Here is a 17,243-nt window from a genome sequence, read left to right as displayed (position 1 = left end):
GAAATGCCAGGACTTTTTCATAGAAATATTTTTGGGAAAATGTTATCCTTTGTTAAAGTTGCTTCTTTTTCATTAACCTTTATGAAAATGCCTGCCTTCTTTTCACATGAAAGAATGATCTGCCTTGAAGCAAAAAATGAGGCTTGGGAAGTTTCGTCCCAAACATTTTCAGCCTAGCAAAATTCTGATGTCTTCAGAGTGTGTTAAGAGGAAGTATACTAGACAGTCTTTGTATGTGCCACTATTAGCTTTGCCTGAATTTTAAATCTTGCTGGTTTTAGATTTTGATTTTGTGTTTAGCTTAATTTGGTATAGAAGTATATACCCTTAATTATGTTCAAGTTCCAGGTTGCTTCAGCTTTCAAGTTCATCTTGGCATAGATTATGTCTTGTAAAGCCCCATTTTCAGACATTTCTAACTAAATAGTAAAGTTACTGAGGATAAGAGTTATTGTATTAAGTCGGCCTGATTTTTCAGGAGAGGTCTCATGCACAGATGTAATATAATTTGGAAACTTCAGTGATTAAACTTTATCCATTCAAACAAGCCACAAACCCTTCCCCCCCAGTTAATGGCAATACTAAATGAATACAAAGCTGGTGTTAAGCATCATTAAGTAAACACTAGAAATTATTATTTAATTACAATGTAATAAATTACCATGTGTTTTATACTTGATGTTTTCAGAGAACCACTATGGTTGTGAGTTTGTATAAGAAACTTCTCTGTAATTGGTGCAGAATCCTTCAGTTCTCACAGAATAAAAAATCTTTTTCCAATTGATTTTAGGGGTCCAACATCACAGACACGTGCACAGAAATGCTGCGAAGTGGACTACTACTGAAAATTTCAGCAGGAAATATCCAAGAGAGAATATTTTTTCTTTTTGATAACCTTTTGGTCTACTGCAAAAAAAAGCACAGGTAAATTATTAATTTATACTTTGAAAAAGAATTTATAATAGTTTTCTCACAGTAGAGCTAATCCTCTGTATGCTGTTTCATAAGGATATCTGAACAGTACTAAAGTGTTTACTGCAGTCAATTGCAATACAGAAGTCAGCATTTTTAGAGGAAGTGTATTTTTCACACTCCAAAGAGAAGTGTATTTAAAGGTTTTGTAGGAATGCAGGATCCAAATGATGAAGTGCAGGGAGAAGGAATCTGTTTTGTCAGTCTTCCACAACAGGTTATATGTGATGGCCTCACTCTCTTCTAGGAAGGGTGAACAGACTGAACTTTTAGTTCAGACAAATCCGTATTGTAGCTTATGCTATAAAATTAGTCTCTACAGATTGAACAGTTTCAAGCCTTGTATTTCTGATCAGGGAAAACAGTAAGAAAGCTGCTGTGTGCTGCATTGCAAGGAACAATTCCTTAGTTCAGCAACAAGTTTCTGCAGTTAATGTTCATCCAGTGCTCTTAAGCATCTGAGAAATAAGGGTTCTCCTACATACAGGCATCTCTTTTGAAACTGCTTGAGTTTGTCTCTTTGATCCAGAAACTGTTTTTGAGTAGCCACTGTATACATGTTACTGCATAGATCCTTGACAGATTCCTAGATGCATGATAGACCTTGAGCGTGCTCTTTAATAGCACTGCGAATACCATTATCTTTGCCTCTGCCTCTGCATGTTTGTGGATGGTGTCAGAGGAAACTCCACCATCGACCTCAGTGTCCAGTTGAGGAAACAGTCTGCAGCTGCTGAAACTGTTGCTTCATAAATCCATGTTCTACTGTCATCACCACAGCTATGTCCATTGGATCAGTGCAAGTGCTGTAAGATTTTCAAGGGTAGTTCCAGATTTGATAGCCAGCTTTCATCCTGTTTTTCCAACTGTCTTTTACCAGTGTCCTGGATTGTCTGTAGCATCAAGTGAAAGATGTCTTTCTCTGCACCTGTAATATCTGTTTGTTTGAATCAGTGCTCTGGCTTGGCAGTGGTCACGTGCCTGTTAGAGGATGGATCCTGGCCCAGCTGCTTTTGAAGGCTGTGCATGAGAGGATGGTGAAATGCAGTGTTAATAGCAAAATGTATGCTTGGTGCATCTGGGTGAAGGTAGTTGGCCATGCAGCCCAGTGTGTGGGAGCACCCAGCACCATCAACTTTAGGATGAAAACGCTGATTGGGCAGCCTGATGCCATGATGATTTCCTCCTCTCCCCTATTGCTTTAGCTGTGTCTAGGCAATAGTGTGTGCTCTTTGTCCTCTTCTTACTACCTGTTCTTCGTGGGGGTGGATGAGAGGGAAGGAGATATGAGGGTTGGGTAATACAGAAAAGAACTCGTATGTATGTGTACGACGATATCCATGTGTTGCATAGGCTAGTTATAACCTCAGATGTGTATATACAACTGCAGCCAGCAAAGTAAATGGAAATTTATGCATAAAATGCATGAATCTGAGACAAATTTTTAATTGAACTGTTAAAATCTTATTAGCAACTCTTGTTGTCTGCTGTTGTACATAGCTTATATCTGGTATTTTTCACATGAATTTTTGCATAGGACTCATGATTCAAAAGTATTGTTTTAAATATTTTAAAAATTTTTTTTCCAAATAAGTTTATACTCATATTAGTTTTGTCATATGTAAGAACAGGTGGCTAGGGGTTGGATATCCCTTTTCTCTTCTCCTGTGCTAATTATAGGGAAGTGATCGTGCCTTTGTACTCGGCTCTGGTGAGGCCACACCTCGAATACTGTGTTCAGTTTTGAGCCCCTCACTACAAGAAAGACATTGAGGTGCTGGAGCGTGTCCAGAGAAGGGCAATGAAGCTGGTGAGGGGTGTAGAAAACAGATCTGATGAAGAATGGCTGAGGGAACTGGGGTTGTTCAGTCTGGAGAAGAGGAGGCTGAGGGGAGACCTTACCGCTCTCTCCAAATACCTGAAAGGGGGTTGTAGGGAGGTGGGTGTTGGCCCCTTCTCCCAAGTGACAAGTGATAGGACAAGAGGAAACGGCCTCAAGTTGTGCCAGGGGAGGTTTAGATTGGATATTAGGAAAAGATTTTTCACTGACAGGGTTGTCAAACATTGGAACAGGTGGTTGAGTCCCCATCCCTGGAGGTGTTTAAAAGATGTGTAGATGTGGCACTTAGGGACATGGTTTAGTGGTGGACTTAGCAGTGTTAGGTTTATGGTTGGACTCGATCTTAAAGGTCTTTTCCAACCTAAATGGTTCTATGATTCCGTCATAGACTTGTGGTTATGTTCACTGTAGCACCTGTAGAGCTTCTTGCTGAACCAATAGTGGGCAAGATCAGACTCCTCAATATGTGGTATAGAAAGTAGAAAGTGGTAGTAGTGGAAATTAGCCATGGACCCTCTTGATCAAGAATGTCTTATAAGAACCTCTCTATATTGTAAAGGTGCTAACCTTGTTCTGGAAGAACCTTATTCAGACTGCACTGGAAATGCTGTTTTTTCAAGTGGGTTACTACTGAAGAAGCTGCTGGCTAAACCTGAGGGAGGTTTAAAAATCTTCTTCCCCGGGGAATATTGTTTCCTCCTAGACGTTACTCTGTTAACAGGGAAGCATTTACATGTGAGAAGATAGGTAATTTATACTTCATTAGCAATAGTAAATCAGTCCTCTTGCTTAGGTTGCGGAACTTTCGGAGCATTTGAGTATGAACCATTTAAGAACCTTGTGGTTATATCTGATGTTGAATACTGAATTTATTTCAAGGATATCCTTCTGCAACTGCTCAGTTTCATTTTTGTGTAGACTGGTTAAATATAAAATCATGCTCTTTTTAAAATTTCTAATTTTTGCTATGTTTTTTTGTCCGGCAACTACAATTAAAGTACGGATTACATAGTATCTTTTCAATTATCCAACCACTAAATTACATATTTTTGTAGCCGTGTTCTAACTAAAATGCACTATTGGATGAAAATCTCAAAACACATGAAAGGTCTATGATTTCTTTAGTTTTGAGCAATCATGTCCTACATGTCATTGGCTGGTACCATGGTGACATCTCTGCAGACATGAGAATAACTCAATTTAGAACATAGTTTCAGAGTTTATGGTGCGAAATGAATTCATTATGTGCCAGCAAAATACTTTGGGTATTAATTGGCAAGTAGGTAAAGAGAATGTTGCTCACAGGAGGTTTGTATTTTGGAAATTTTACAAAAATTGGCCTATTTTTACATTATGAGATATTTTATGTAATTTTTAAGCATCCTTTTGCTGTGGAGTTGTATAAACATGGACTGCTAAATTCGGGTTCATAGATACAAAGGTCACTAGAGTTATTAGATTTATCTCACTTTGGACAGAAAAAATACGTGTTACTGAACCTTTTATGCTTGCTGCTGTTTTGGTTTTTTTAAATGTATTATTCAGTTTTTGAATAAGAAACATAGTACAGTGGAATTACTCATTAGACAGTAATGACTGAGAGGCAGGTAATTTTCTGAAGATTAGTACCTCTCTGGAGTGAGTGAAGGTCAGAATTCAGATGATCATTAATTCTCAGGAACTGACCTTTGTTTGATAGACAGTATTAATTACCATTATAGGCAAAAATGGACAGAAAATCACCCCTGGCTTATCTGAGGTGGGAAAAGCTGCCTAGAACTGGGATTCTCAAAAGGCCTTGGCTTCACTGGGAACAGAGTTACAGCAATGCAAAGTGCTTTGGAATATATCACTGCGAAACTGCCACAAAATTTCAGGATTCTCAATTATAATTCTTGGTTAACCCTTATGTGAGGAAGGAAAAATGTTGTCTTCATTCTTCTATGCATAAATCCCATTTATGAGACTAATGTGTATAGGTCAAGATTTATATCCAAAGGTGTTCTTACTTCATTTTTTCAATCATGCTACCTTCATGTTGAATTTCTTGACTGGCATAAGGAGGCTACATCAGGTAGAAGGAAAGATCCTCCCAATGCAGTATTTTGTCTTTGATGGCACACAGTGGCATATGGGTACCAAAGTGTTGGAACAGAGCTTTTACAGAGTGAGACTTTACTGATAAACTCTCATGTCAGCCAGCAATTTGCAGCTTACTCTTACCAGAGGTAGCATTTTTGCATTACCATCAGCAGTGTCCCATTCAGCAATGGTTTCCACAGTTCAATTGTACATGTATAAATGTATTGTGATTCTTACAGTAGTCTTTAAATGCTACATGTACAGGTAGTGGTGCAGAAACATAGAAAAAGGTGGTGGATGAAATGCTCATGTGCTCTTTCTTTTATCAGGCGATTGAAGAACAGTAAAGCATCTACAGACGGCCACCGTTACCTTTTTCGGGGCAGAATAAACACAGAAGTGATGGAAGTAGAGAATGTAGATGATGGAACAGGTGAGTATATTTGTGTTGCTCATTTACAGAGCAGTCTTTCGAGGTACTGAAATCAAATGCAGCTTCGTGATTTCTTTGAGAATGGAGGGTGCTCCTTGTACTTAGAAAGTAAGAGTGAGATGCCATGTTAAAAACACTATCTGCTATATCAAAACTTTGCTTCTGTGACATCATTGCTTTCATACATTATTAGCTGGGCAGTCATAGATGACTGTTTTCCGCTAACATGAACAGAGTAATAGAATAAGGTGACATTTATTGCTCAACTGAAATCATGTATTTAACGTCACTTTACAGCATTCCAGAACTCCTAAATAGGTTATCCCTAGGTATGTGATATATTTGCAAAAGCAAAGCTCTGGAATGAAACCTCAAATACTATAAATACTGAAATTTTAATGTAAGGGTTTAAGAAAAAAGGAATTTTTTTTTAATACCTTTAGGGATATAATCCATGTGATTGCTTGAGATTTTCCTGACGTACATTAGAAAAGTGAAAACCCAAAGTATTTCTACAAATGTCAATTTTTGTTTTAGAAACTTGAGTTTGACCTTTGAGCTTAACAATTATTATTTCTTTACAATTAATAAAGAAAAGCTGAAACATATTACGTCTCCTGATTTTAAAATAGCATTAGGTTTGCCCTACTTCTACTATGGATTCCGAGCATTTCTTAATGTAATTTCTTCCTAAAACTGAGCATTAATGACAAGGATTGTACAGCTTAGGTAAGCTTCATAGAAGTCCATCATAGAAGTTAAATATTCTTAAAAATTAAGATTTTTATTTTTTTTTTCTAATCTTGAGTTACTTCATTCCAAAATAGTTTGCTCACTTCTTGTTCTACTAGGTAGACTTGGAGAACAGTTTGACTATTGTACTTATTGCAAGAAACAGGTTTATTGGAAGGCTGTTGTGTCTCTCCTCCATCTCTTCTTTTGAAGTCTTTCAACCTTTTGTCACGGGTTGTGTTTTCTAAGTTTTTATTACTTTTTGTGTCCTTTGGAGTTTCGGGGTTATTTTTAAGGTTGTTTGCATCTTTTGTATTATGAGGTGTCCAGAGCTGAAACTTTGCTGGTGCCAAGTAGAACAGAATAATTACTGTAGTGCTGCATGTGGGATGTCTATTACTAATCCCAGGATTGTTTGGCTTTTCTGAGAGCGTTATTTTTCAATTTTTTAGTTTGTGTTCCAGACTATCATACTAGACCCTTTTGTGCAGTGCTGGTGCCTATCCCATTATATCTTATACTGTGTTAATGTCTGAGAGTGGGTCCTAATAATTACTTTCTTTTCTGTGCTGGATTTTATCTTACTTTTTCCACAATTTATTAAGCATTCAGAATTCATGTCTTGTTCCCCAAAGCTCTCGCAATGCTTCTTGGCTTGGTTCCATGAACAATTGTTATTACCGAACCATTTAAGCTCTTGATAAAACTAGTGGAAAATGCTGAACATAAGGTAGAGCACTGTGGCGTCACACTTGATTCATTCTCTTTGTTTACTAGACTTTTTTTTAAGAACTCCTTGACATCTGTTTTGGGCTATGTCCTTCACCAGGCCCACCGATTTAGTTAATGGTTTAGAGATATGTTTGGGTACACTATAGTGAATTTCATCAAGCTTCATTGACTTGTATATAATTTACCCAATATTCTATATCCTGCTATTTCCCTTTTCTGGCCTGTATTCCTGTCCAATTGTGAGCTTTATTTGTATGAAATCTCAGCGCTTTGTTTATGCAAAAAAGAGTGTTGACAGTTTCAGTCTTTTATGTCATGTATTATTTGACTACCTTGCATTTATTTTCCTTCATCTTCCTTATATATGCTTTAGAAATAAAAGACAGTTTTCCTGTTTCCATTTTGTCACTTTCTAAGATGGCATCTCTTTCCTTATAACTCTTGATGTTACTGTGGCCACAGAGGCTTATACCAACCATCTTCTTCCTGATGAATATTCCAAGAATTCTGTAACTTTTTTCTTTCACTGGTTCCGATCCCACATATTGCCATGCTTTTAGTGTTGGCTTTAGCAAATATTTCTTCCTTCCTCCTTCCATGACTAACCTGTATTTCTCAAATTTGTCCTAACTTTCTTAATTTGCTTGTTCTAGCTATCCAGTCCTTGGTCTCTTTCACACTGTCCATTTTCCTTCCTGCCTGTTTGTTTTCTTTCTCAATGAATCTTCAAGTACAGTTTGGCTAGAGCACAAATTGTCTTCCTCTCCACTCCAGACACCAGTAGTCTAATTTCCTCCAACCACAGGAAATTTTGCGACCGTCCCCATTTCCTATAGCTTTGCACACAGTACTGGAGGCTATCATGCTTCCTTCCCACTTGCTCTCCTGAGCCATAACAAATCTTGTCAGTGTTATATACGCAACATTTCTAAAATGTGTCCTCCTTTCCACACTTCTGAGACATCAGTTAATGGTTTGGTTATTTTGATTTCTAGATTATTCTTACCTGCTTTTTTTTCCATATCCCCACATTTTCTGCCTTCTCCATTTCAGTTTGTTCAAGATCCTAAAATTTTTTTTCTTGTAATTACTGCTATTTGATCCCTCCTTTCTATGGTTCTTTTTGAAATATGGAAATGTCTGTGTTACTTCCCTGGCCTGTGGCACCTTTCTGTCCTTTTTTTGCCACCCCCTCCCTTTTTTTTAAAAAAAAAAAAAACCCACCTGTTTTAATTCCTTGTAGTCAGAAGTGTATTACCTTTCCTCACACTGACACTTTTTTTCTTTCACTCAGATCATAATGCCCTTCATTAACCTTGCTCTGTATTGGTTTTTGTACTGTTCTCATTTGTTGCACCCAGATGTCTTGTTTCTCATCCCGTGTAGTCATCCATGTTTGAACTGTAACCCAGTATTCTCCTGTGTTCTTTTTGTCTCCTTTCATTCCCAAGAGTAGTAATCTGGTCATCTGAGACTCATTCATATTAACTTTGCATGTGCTTTTTTTGGTAATGTATTATTTTATTCCTCTTAACCATCTATTACCTATCACTTTCTATAATTCTTAATTCAGAGTGCAAGCTCTGAGTGCAGAGTGCTTTTTTTTTCATATCTATGCATGACTCTTTTTCATGTACTCTTCATGGGTCTCTTTATAGACGTTAAAGACTTGAGTCTAGATGATACTGCTACAGTTCTTTACTGTAGATTTTGGGATCCTCTGCTCACTTGGTATAAGGAACTGTAGGGCTCCAGGGAACAGGATAACTGAGAGTGTTTGCTCTCAGCGTTGGTAGATGTAGGAATGTAGTCTTCATTGTTTGTAAGTAGAAGTATAGAAACAGGAAAACAGATCCTCAGTGTGGTTTATTGTCATGCTAATTACATGCCTACAGAAATTAACAAAGCTTTTTCTGGAAAGCAAATTTTCTTTGATGAAATTAGGCCTTGGCAGAGCAGTACAGTTGGTGTTAGCTTTCTTTTTTGTTTCAGCATCATGAAGCACTCTGCCTTTTTTTGATTGCACTGATTAAAGTGGAATGCATATTACTTATCAGGGCAGACTATTTGTGTTCTTAAAACAATGTGACTACACAACCACTTGAAAGTATTAGAGAGGTGGATATGTTGTGATATTGTTTTTGCTGTATTCAGTTTTTAAAATTCAATTTAGAGAGAAAAGTATCTTTCTAAAGGCATTCTACAGCCATTAAATGAATGTTATTTAGTTTATGAAGACAAGCACTTGAGACTTAGGAAATACCAAATTTATGGTTGCTTATACTATCTTAGTTCTGTCTCCCGATGTCTTGAAATGAGGCATGAAATAGAAAAACCCCTACATGCTGATAGTAACTAGGACTGCATCAAAAAGTATACGGAGGAGGAAGGGAATTGATACTATGCAGCTATTATTTCCTTGGTATTTCTGAGTATCGGTGCTCCTAAGAACCTAAAGTCTGAGAAACTTAGAAGTACTTCAATACAGAGATTTCTGTTTGGTTTTTTTTAAGGAAAGAAAGAAATTCTATTATACATGGCTCTAACAAATTGCTTGTTATGCATCTCTGAAATGTTTGAGTCTTGAATTTTGAACAATATATTACAGTTCAAATTACAAGCTTTAATGTATTACCAAGTATCATTAGAAGATGATGTCATCTTTCATCACCTTTTCTTGGGACGGTGGAGGTTAATAATTTTTTAGGCATGCTTGTTCAGACTTTGCATGGAGCAACTTGAAGTCTCATGCTCTTCTTCCTTCTGTAACCATTATGTCAGGTTTGCAAATCATTTGTTTAGACTGACTGGCAGCTGTGATTGCCTTGATGTGAAGAGTGTGCATATATCCTGTGCAGCTGGCCAGTCAGAACATGCATACCTCCTGGCTGGCCGGCCAGTACATCTGCAGCTCTTGACCAGATTTTGTCCAACAGGCAGTCCAAAAAAGGTATGAGTTTATATGGGATGATAGCAGAATGCTGAAGTGCTCTTCAGGAAACTATGGGCATGGGTGTATTGGGGAGAACAAATTGCTCATGAGAGCCTTGGAGGACTATAGTCATGGGGAACACAGGTAGCAAAAGAGAAAGCAGGGGTGTTGCAGTTAAAGGCAGAGGTTGAAGTCAAGCTGGGCATCACAGGAGTGGGTTACTATTCCAAAACCGGGCAATAGCTGCCCATTTTCCTCCACCTGAACTCATTGCCATCTGCATACATTAGGCAGTCTTAGTACCTAGCTAGGTGATTGGGCTTTTCACAGAATTCAGTGAGTTTGTAGTGGCATGAGATAAACATGGTCAAACTGCCAGTGCTTTTCGCCCTGCAGTTACAGACCTTCACATGCCAAGGAAGCTGCATGTTTAAAATGTCATCTCTACATTGAGATATTCAAGTGGCTGCATGAGCCATTTTTTCTGGATTAAACTACTAAGTTGACATCAAATTTCTGTCCAAAGTGAAATAGGAGGGTCTAAACCCATTTGTGAGTGTGAGCCATAATTTTTAAAGTTTTTGCCACAGTTTTAACTGTTATGGTTCACTGCATTAGAGATCATAATATTTTCCTACATATCATGGGTGTTGCGATGATAGATACATGGTAACAAAGAGCACAGGAGAGATATCACCCTGTAGTTTTATATGTATTAACCTCTAACTTAATAAATAAACAAAAAGGTGCAGCTATTGCCGTATTGCAAGGTTTATAAGTTGCAGTCTGTCAGCTGAGAGCTTCTGTCTGAGGCTTCTTTCTTTTCCCTGACTTTTGACTCTGATTTTCTGACAGTGCACGAATGATATGATGGCTAGTTTTCAAGAAACAGTGTTTTTAAAGGGACAAAGGATATTATGCATAGGTTATGTGAATAAAAATACGATAAATAGGTAAAGTGGCATAAACATGATGTTGCAAAAATAACTTACTTCATAAAAATAACTTACTTCATAACTTACTTCAGCATTTTTTTCCCTGTCATAGACTTGCTTGCACTTTCTTACATACTTCAAGTACTAGAAAGTTTTGTTGGTTTAGAAATTAGCCATCAGTCTCATGATTTTCTAGTAGTTCCTGACATTTCCCAGCCCAATATACAAAGTTTGGCTGCTTTCCATCTAATTAAAATGCAGAGTTATTGAAAGGATACTAGCATGTTTGCTGAGATTTATGATAAATCTTAGCAAGCATTTCAGTAAGAGTTTCAGTTTCTGAAAATCCCATCTCATTATACAAAACAGGGCTGAATTATGAAAAAGTATTTACAAAATAAAAAGTTCTGTAGTTATTATAGTAGTCCAGGGCTGGCCCCAGTACTTTCTTGCCCCTTAATGAAAGTTCACGGTGAGAGAATGTTGACCTTTGATTTTTTAATGTTTCGTACAATAGTTGCGAGTTCTAGTTTTAATCTGTATTTTATGCAAAAAAAATTTATTTGTTATTATGGGGCACTTACGCCTCACTAATTTTCCCCCAGGAAATGTGGGTAATCCTAGTGAAGGATATTCAAGGGTGTTAGCTTTGGAGAGGAAGTTTATTTAGCTAATTTCCGAATTTCCGATTTATGGACTACCATGTTAAAATCAAATGTTATGTAGGTAAAGAAAGAGTAATAAGTAGTAAATCACTTTTTACAGCATGGTAGTTAACATGTTAAGAGTCAGGAGTCCTAGATATCTAAGAACATCAGCAATTTTTACCTCTCTTCTATAATGTGCACACTGAACATAGGGCTGTTAGGATCATATTTCAAAAATTATGCATTTGGTTAATGCATTTTTTTAAAATCAGAGTAAATCTTGTATTATATTTCAGTTTGTTTAAACAAATGTAGGTATTTCTTTATTCAGGTAGCCAGTAAAGATACATCAAATATATATGATTTGCTTACTTGTCAAATAGAAATTGTATTTTTCCCCTGTATATTTGGTCCTTTTTTAAATTTAATAGTCAATCATTCAATCAGCACAGCAGCTCTGAGTAATTTAAGGGGCAAAACCACAATGCTGCTTTTTTAAGAAATTATTTATTACAGTTTAACACGAACAAAAGTACTCCCAAGTACTGTGATCTGTTCTTTTAATATGACTCTGCCTGTTTTAGTGTCGAGTTTATACCTTCTTTCATACGCTAGGCAATTCTCTTACATTTTAAAAAGGACATTATTTGCTAAAAGTTAAAAGTACAGCTTATTAAGTTATAACATAGTTCACAAGCGTCACAGATAACTTTAAATTCGTTTTTATTCTTCTCTATTTCCTGAGCTTTATGGATAAGGATAAGAGTTCTTAATAATTGTAACAATTATTGCTTTTTTAAGAATTGGTGCTCTTTAAGCCATTTTATCTATTCCCAGCTGATTATCACAGCAGTGGCCACACCGTTATTAATGGCTGGAAGATCCACAACACAGCAAAGAACAAATGGTTTGTATGCATGGCAAAAACCCCTGAAGAGAAGCAAGAATGGCTGGAAGCTATTTTGAAAGAGCGAGAGAGAAGAAAAGGTAGGTTAATAAACTTCCTTGTGGTGCTTTGCCAGAAAGCCATACTGTATTTTGATGTTGAGATATAAAGCAAAACCAGCTGCTAGGCAAACTTGTGGTGTCAGGTTCAGCTGAAGGTTTGTAAATACCAGCTTGGAAAAAATAAGTCAAACTTGTACTGGGGGGGGCATAATGACTTGAATCATATGTGCTGGTAGTGAATGCTGTTTTGGAAATGAGGAGATGATTTAATCTATGATGTTGCAGTTTATCCTCAACCAGTATAAATTGTCATAATTTCATTGAGGCCTGTGTACTGTTATGGTTTGTGGTATATGAGGGTCTATCCTAAATGCCTTGTGGGATTTGTATGCATTGATCTCCTTTTGTGATTGGACATTTGAATCACTGAAATGAGCAGGTTTTCTGCGTTAGATCTTCATGCAGATGATCCAAAATGAAGGGGTACGGAATATAACCACAACCTCATCTTTCATGTATTCTCCCCTACCCAAGAAAGTAAGCAATCACCATTGGCAAACCACTATCTTTTTGAATAACTGAATTAAGGTGGAAGAATACTGGGACGAAATATAATCCTGATCTCAAATGTGACCACAGATAACCTCATCTATTCAAGGTGAACCCAGCACAAAGTAGAACCAGGGAAAGATGACGCATCATCATCTTCTGGAGCTAATTTCATTTGCAAGCTAAAATACCCTAATCAGTAACGATGTTTGGAGCCTTGGTATTGAAAGAAAGTATGACCTTGTAGTTAAGTGTGGGATTCTTTTCCTGGTCTGTGTAGGTTTTCCATCGCCTGTTGCAGTAGCTGTTGTTTGGTGCCTCCGTTGTAAATGGAGACTAACTACTTTCTTCGGTGTTTTAAAGTTGAATAATGGAAGTTTGTAGAACATCTGCCTTAGGACCACAGTTTAAACACCTCTTGCAAAGCAGGATGTATCAGCTTAATTGCAGTCAAGTTGCCAAATGACTCAGGAACCAAACAGCTATCTTTTTAGAATTCAAATACTGTATCTAAATGTAGCTATAACACTTTCCCATTCACTGTGAATGTAAAGATGCTTTAATTGTATGTTTACTTAATAAGACATGGAGCCTGTTCATGTGTGTATGTATATAGGCAATTATACTGAAGTCTAAGTGACTGCACATGTTAGAACAGTGTTAGAACACACTTCACAGATCTTTTAGGCTAGGAGTGAGGCTCATGTGAACGACTCCCTCCTGGCTGGGCTGTGCGTGCCCATGCATTTGTTTGTAGTGGTGCTGTAGACCCCACATCTCACACAGAATGTCAGATTGCAGTGATCCTCAGATGAGGTAAATACAGCATGTGGAGCAGGAGTGAGGCATGGAACTACAGCTTGAGTGTGCCCTGTAGCTGGGGCTTGCTGGGCTGTTTGTGTTGGGAGACTCAGAGATTCAGTGTACTTAGGGAAACTCGACCTATACTTTTATTTGGAATCCCTATAGCAGAAGCTGAGCAACAAGGCGAGAATACCCTGAGTGAAGTACTTTAGCAGATATTTCAGCAGTTGTAACTGAATTGTCAACTAGGACCACTTTATAGATTGTATTTCCTTGCTAGGAGAAATCAAGCTGAGCTGGAAACTTTTTGCTAGGAAGTCTTTCTGTTGGATTTGGGGCTTTCCTGTAACCACCTGAGGCATTCAGCAAGTTAGAAATTTATTTAAAAGGTGATCATCTTTAAGGCTGATGATGCTGTGATGATCTGATTCAAACAGTCAAAGCAAATAAAAGTATCAACATCCTATAAGCTCCAAAAGCAGTATATTGGTTAAGTTTTCTTTTCCCGGGAACACATCAGGTTTTATCTGTTTGTGTGGCATCACCACTATCTGGTTCATGGATAATGAGAGACACTCCTGTATCTGTGTCCAGTACCATTGTTATCTTTTTCTCATGACAAGTACATTTTTTCTGGCTATATTTTCAGAATTAAAGAAGTGTCAGACTATTACTCAGATTGAATATGTACAGTTACATTTTTTAAAATGTGAAAATCTGAACAGAAGCTGAGAACATGTACACAAGACATTCCAGAAATGTGTGGTTTTGTCCAGCATTAATAATTGTTTATTGAGAAAGCACATGGGATAGAAAGTCTGTAGTATTCCTTGGAAGCACAAGCTTCTGTGAGTGGCCAGTAGGATGCATAATTCAACACAAACTGGTTTTGATAATCTGTTACTCAGAAAACATAATGATTTTCTCAAGAAGAGAAACAGGAAAAGATAAACCAGTAAGAAATACTGAAATAAAACCCTTGATAGCTCTCTATTGTTGAAAAAATTCTGAAGCAAATAAAAATCAAGTTGTGTATATGCTTTTGTGGAAATACGTGAAACTAACAAATGTATAACAGATAACTAGTTACTATTAATTGAAATTTGAAAAAGTTTCCTTTAAGTGAAAACATTTTTATTATCACATAGTAAGAGCAAAACCAAGACCCTTTTCTTTTAAACTTGTGAAGACATGACTACTCCCTTGCAAATGTTCATATACTGAAGTCTGAAAATCACAGCATTAGTATTTATTACTACAGTATTAGCGGTGATGTCGATATAGTAACAGTTCAACTTGACTATGAGGAACTTAAAGATATCATTTGATTATGCTTTATGAAGATCAGATGTTCATGATTTAATGTTGATTGTAAGAAAAATAATGGAAAACAGTTCCTTTAATTTTTTTTCTATGTAAAATATTGGTATTTGTTCTCCACTTTGTGAAAGATACTGAAATATAATGGCAATATCACTTCATAAAATTTTAATGCATTTTTGGCAGGTTTAAAATTGGGCATGGAACAGGACACTTGGGTGATGATCTCTGAGCAAGGAGAAAGACTGTACAAAATGATGTGCAAACAAGGGAATCTCATCAAAGACAGAAAGAGGAAATTAACCACTTTCCCCAAATGCTTTCTTGGAAGGTATTATATGCATTTTATAGCATGAATTTTAACCAGCTAAAAACACATTTTAAATCTTCTTTGGGATTCTGTGGAAACCATGCTCTATTTGTAATTTCTGTTAGGTCTATTTGCCTCCCAGAATTTAGCCAAAATGTGAATTGGTCTGCCTAAAATTTATGGATGTGTATTCGTATTCCAAAGTAGTTTTATAAAAGGGACAAGGCTGCAAAGGCATGTTGAAAATATGAAAATACATCAAATAAAATAGTTTCTTTAAAGAAATAATTCCCAACTTTTAAAATGCATTTTGTCTTTGAAATGCCTAGTTTAGAGTATCAAATTTGCTTTATTCCACTTCAGAAAATCTCTGTCTCTAAAACTGTTTCGGTCCTCCTCTTGCCTGAATGTCAGGGACCGAGTTACTAAATAAAGTTTACATGTTTAAAAATTCACCCCTATTATCTTTATAATGCCATATTATACCTATGGCTTAAGAATACTGAATGCAAGAGAAAGAGAAAGCAATAGGTACTATAACATGTGTATCTGACAAAAAAATTAGTTTGGGTGATGAAGGGATTATCACTTATTTCATTTGAGCATAAGACATTTAAGTATGGAAAGTATTTTTATAAAGTACAATGATTGTTTTACACGAACACGTCATAGTGAAGATACCAAAGATACCACTGGGTTCAAAAGTGGAAATGAAACTTGGGAGATTTTCATGTGCTGTCAGAAGTCACATAGATGATGAGAATTGAAACCAGGATTAAGATTAATGATTGAGTTGTGGTTGAATCATGTTCCCTCAGTGAAATTGTTGGAAGCAGGTAAAGAATACACTTATGGTGAGGAGCCTTAAACCTACCATCAAATGGCTGCTTTTCTGTTCTATCTTTGAAGTGGACCCTTTTGAAGTATGCTTTTGCTGGTCCCTGTGTCACCAGTTAAAACCCATGAATGTGAGCATTGCACTACCTCACTACACTGTTCTTTTGATTTGTAACACACATGCAAATATCTTACATGCTATAAATTTGATGTCTCTGAACTGCATCAGATTTGTTACGATACAAGCCAGGCATTTCCTGCACATGCAGTATGTACTTTGTGTATATGCTCAGGATGTTAATGTGTCTGACACACCTTGGAAGTAACAGGCCTACTGTTCCATCATACTGCGATTATGTTCTGTCTTCATGGCATATCTGCCCTGGGCAGGTGCAGTAGGTATGCCTGGGATTGCCTTATATTTGACTGTCTGGTCAGATGTGGCTATGCTAGTTTAGGAAATCCCAGAAAACATGGGAAGTCTCAAGGGAAGTCTCAAGACATCTCAAGGGAAACCATATGTATTTATGTCGAAATAATAAAAAAGTTGAAATGAGTGGGTTTTTTAAAGGTGGTATGACATTCTGAAGATCATTAGGCTTAAGAATCACTTACTAGGTTAGTAAGAAACACTAGGAACTGAGAAGGAAATGTAGTAGATCTGGTGGTATGACATTTAAAGTTTGGGTTTTGTATCTGTTTTTATTTCAGTGAATTTGTGTCCTGGTTGTTGGAAATTGGAGAGATACACAAATCTGAAGAAGGTGTTCATCTTGGCCAAGCTTTATTAGAGAATGGCATTATCCATCATGGTAAATATAATTAGTTTTAACTTACTTGTTTTCAAGGTAATTGTTGTAATTAGAGTGGACTTAATTTTGTTTGACAAGAAGATGGTCTTGTTAATGCAAGACAGCTTGTTGAATCTGCATTATATCCTTGCAGGGACCTCATGGGGCCATTGTCCATGCCTAGCAGATTTACTGGGAGAGGCTCCATTGATTTAATCAGATTACATCTATGCTGTTGGCATCACAACACTGCAAACAGAGACCTAGAGAAACAGTGCTATTCTCTTGTAAGCAAAAATAAATTCTGGGGGAACAGAGAACAGGAGACTGCTTTTAAGGATTTAAACCTTTTAATTAAGGCCAGGCTTTTTAGGGATAT

At 36.9% G+C, this 17,243-nt stretch overlaps 1 protein-coding gene across 1 annotated transcript in view; it reads left to right on the top strand.

Moving 5' to 3' along the window:
- PREX2 (phosphatidylinositol-3,4,5-trisphosphate dependent Rac exchange factor 2) overlaps positions 1 to 17,243 on the top strand; it is a 181,069-nt gene that overhangs the window by 65,915 nt on the left and 97,911 nt on the right. The window contains exons 7-11 of the mRNA XM_059836047.1: positions 791 to 924; positions 5,224 to 5,327; positions 12,143 to 12,292; positions 15,113 to 15,257; positions 16,785 to 16,885. Coding sequence (XP_059692030.1) covers positions 791 to 924; positions 5,224 to 5,327; positions 12,143 to 12,292; positions 15,113 to 15,257; positions 16,785 to 16,885 — 634 coding nt within the window. The remainder of the gene's footprint in view (positions 1 to 790; positions 925 to 5,223; positions 5,328 to 12,142; positions 12,293 to 15,112; positions 15,258 to 16,784; positions 16,886 to 17,243) is intronic.

This window comes from Gavia stellata, chromosome 3 (assembly GCF_030936135.1).
Source record: "Gavia stellata isolate bGavSte3 chromosome 3, bGavSte3.hap2, whole genome shotgun sequence".
NCBI lineage: Eukaryota > Metazoa > Chordata > Aves > Gaviiformes > Gaviidae > Gavia > Gavia stellata.
Note: the sequence above shows the minus strand (reverse complement) of the source record. Positions and strands in the feature narration are given on the sequence as shown.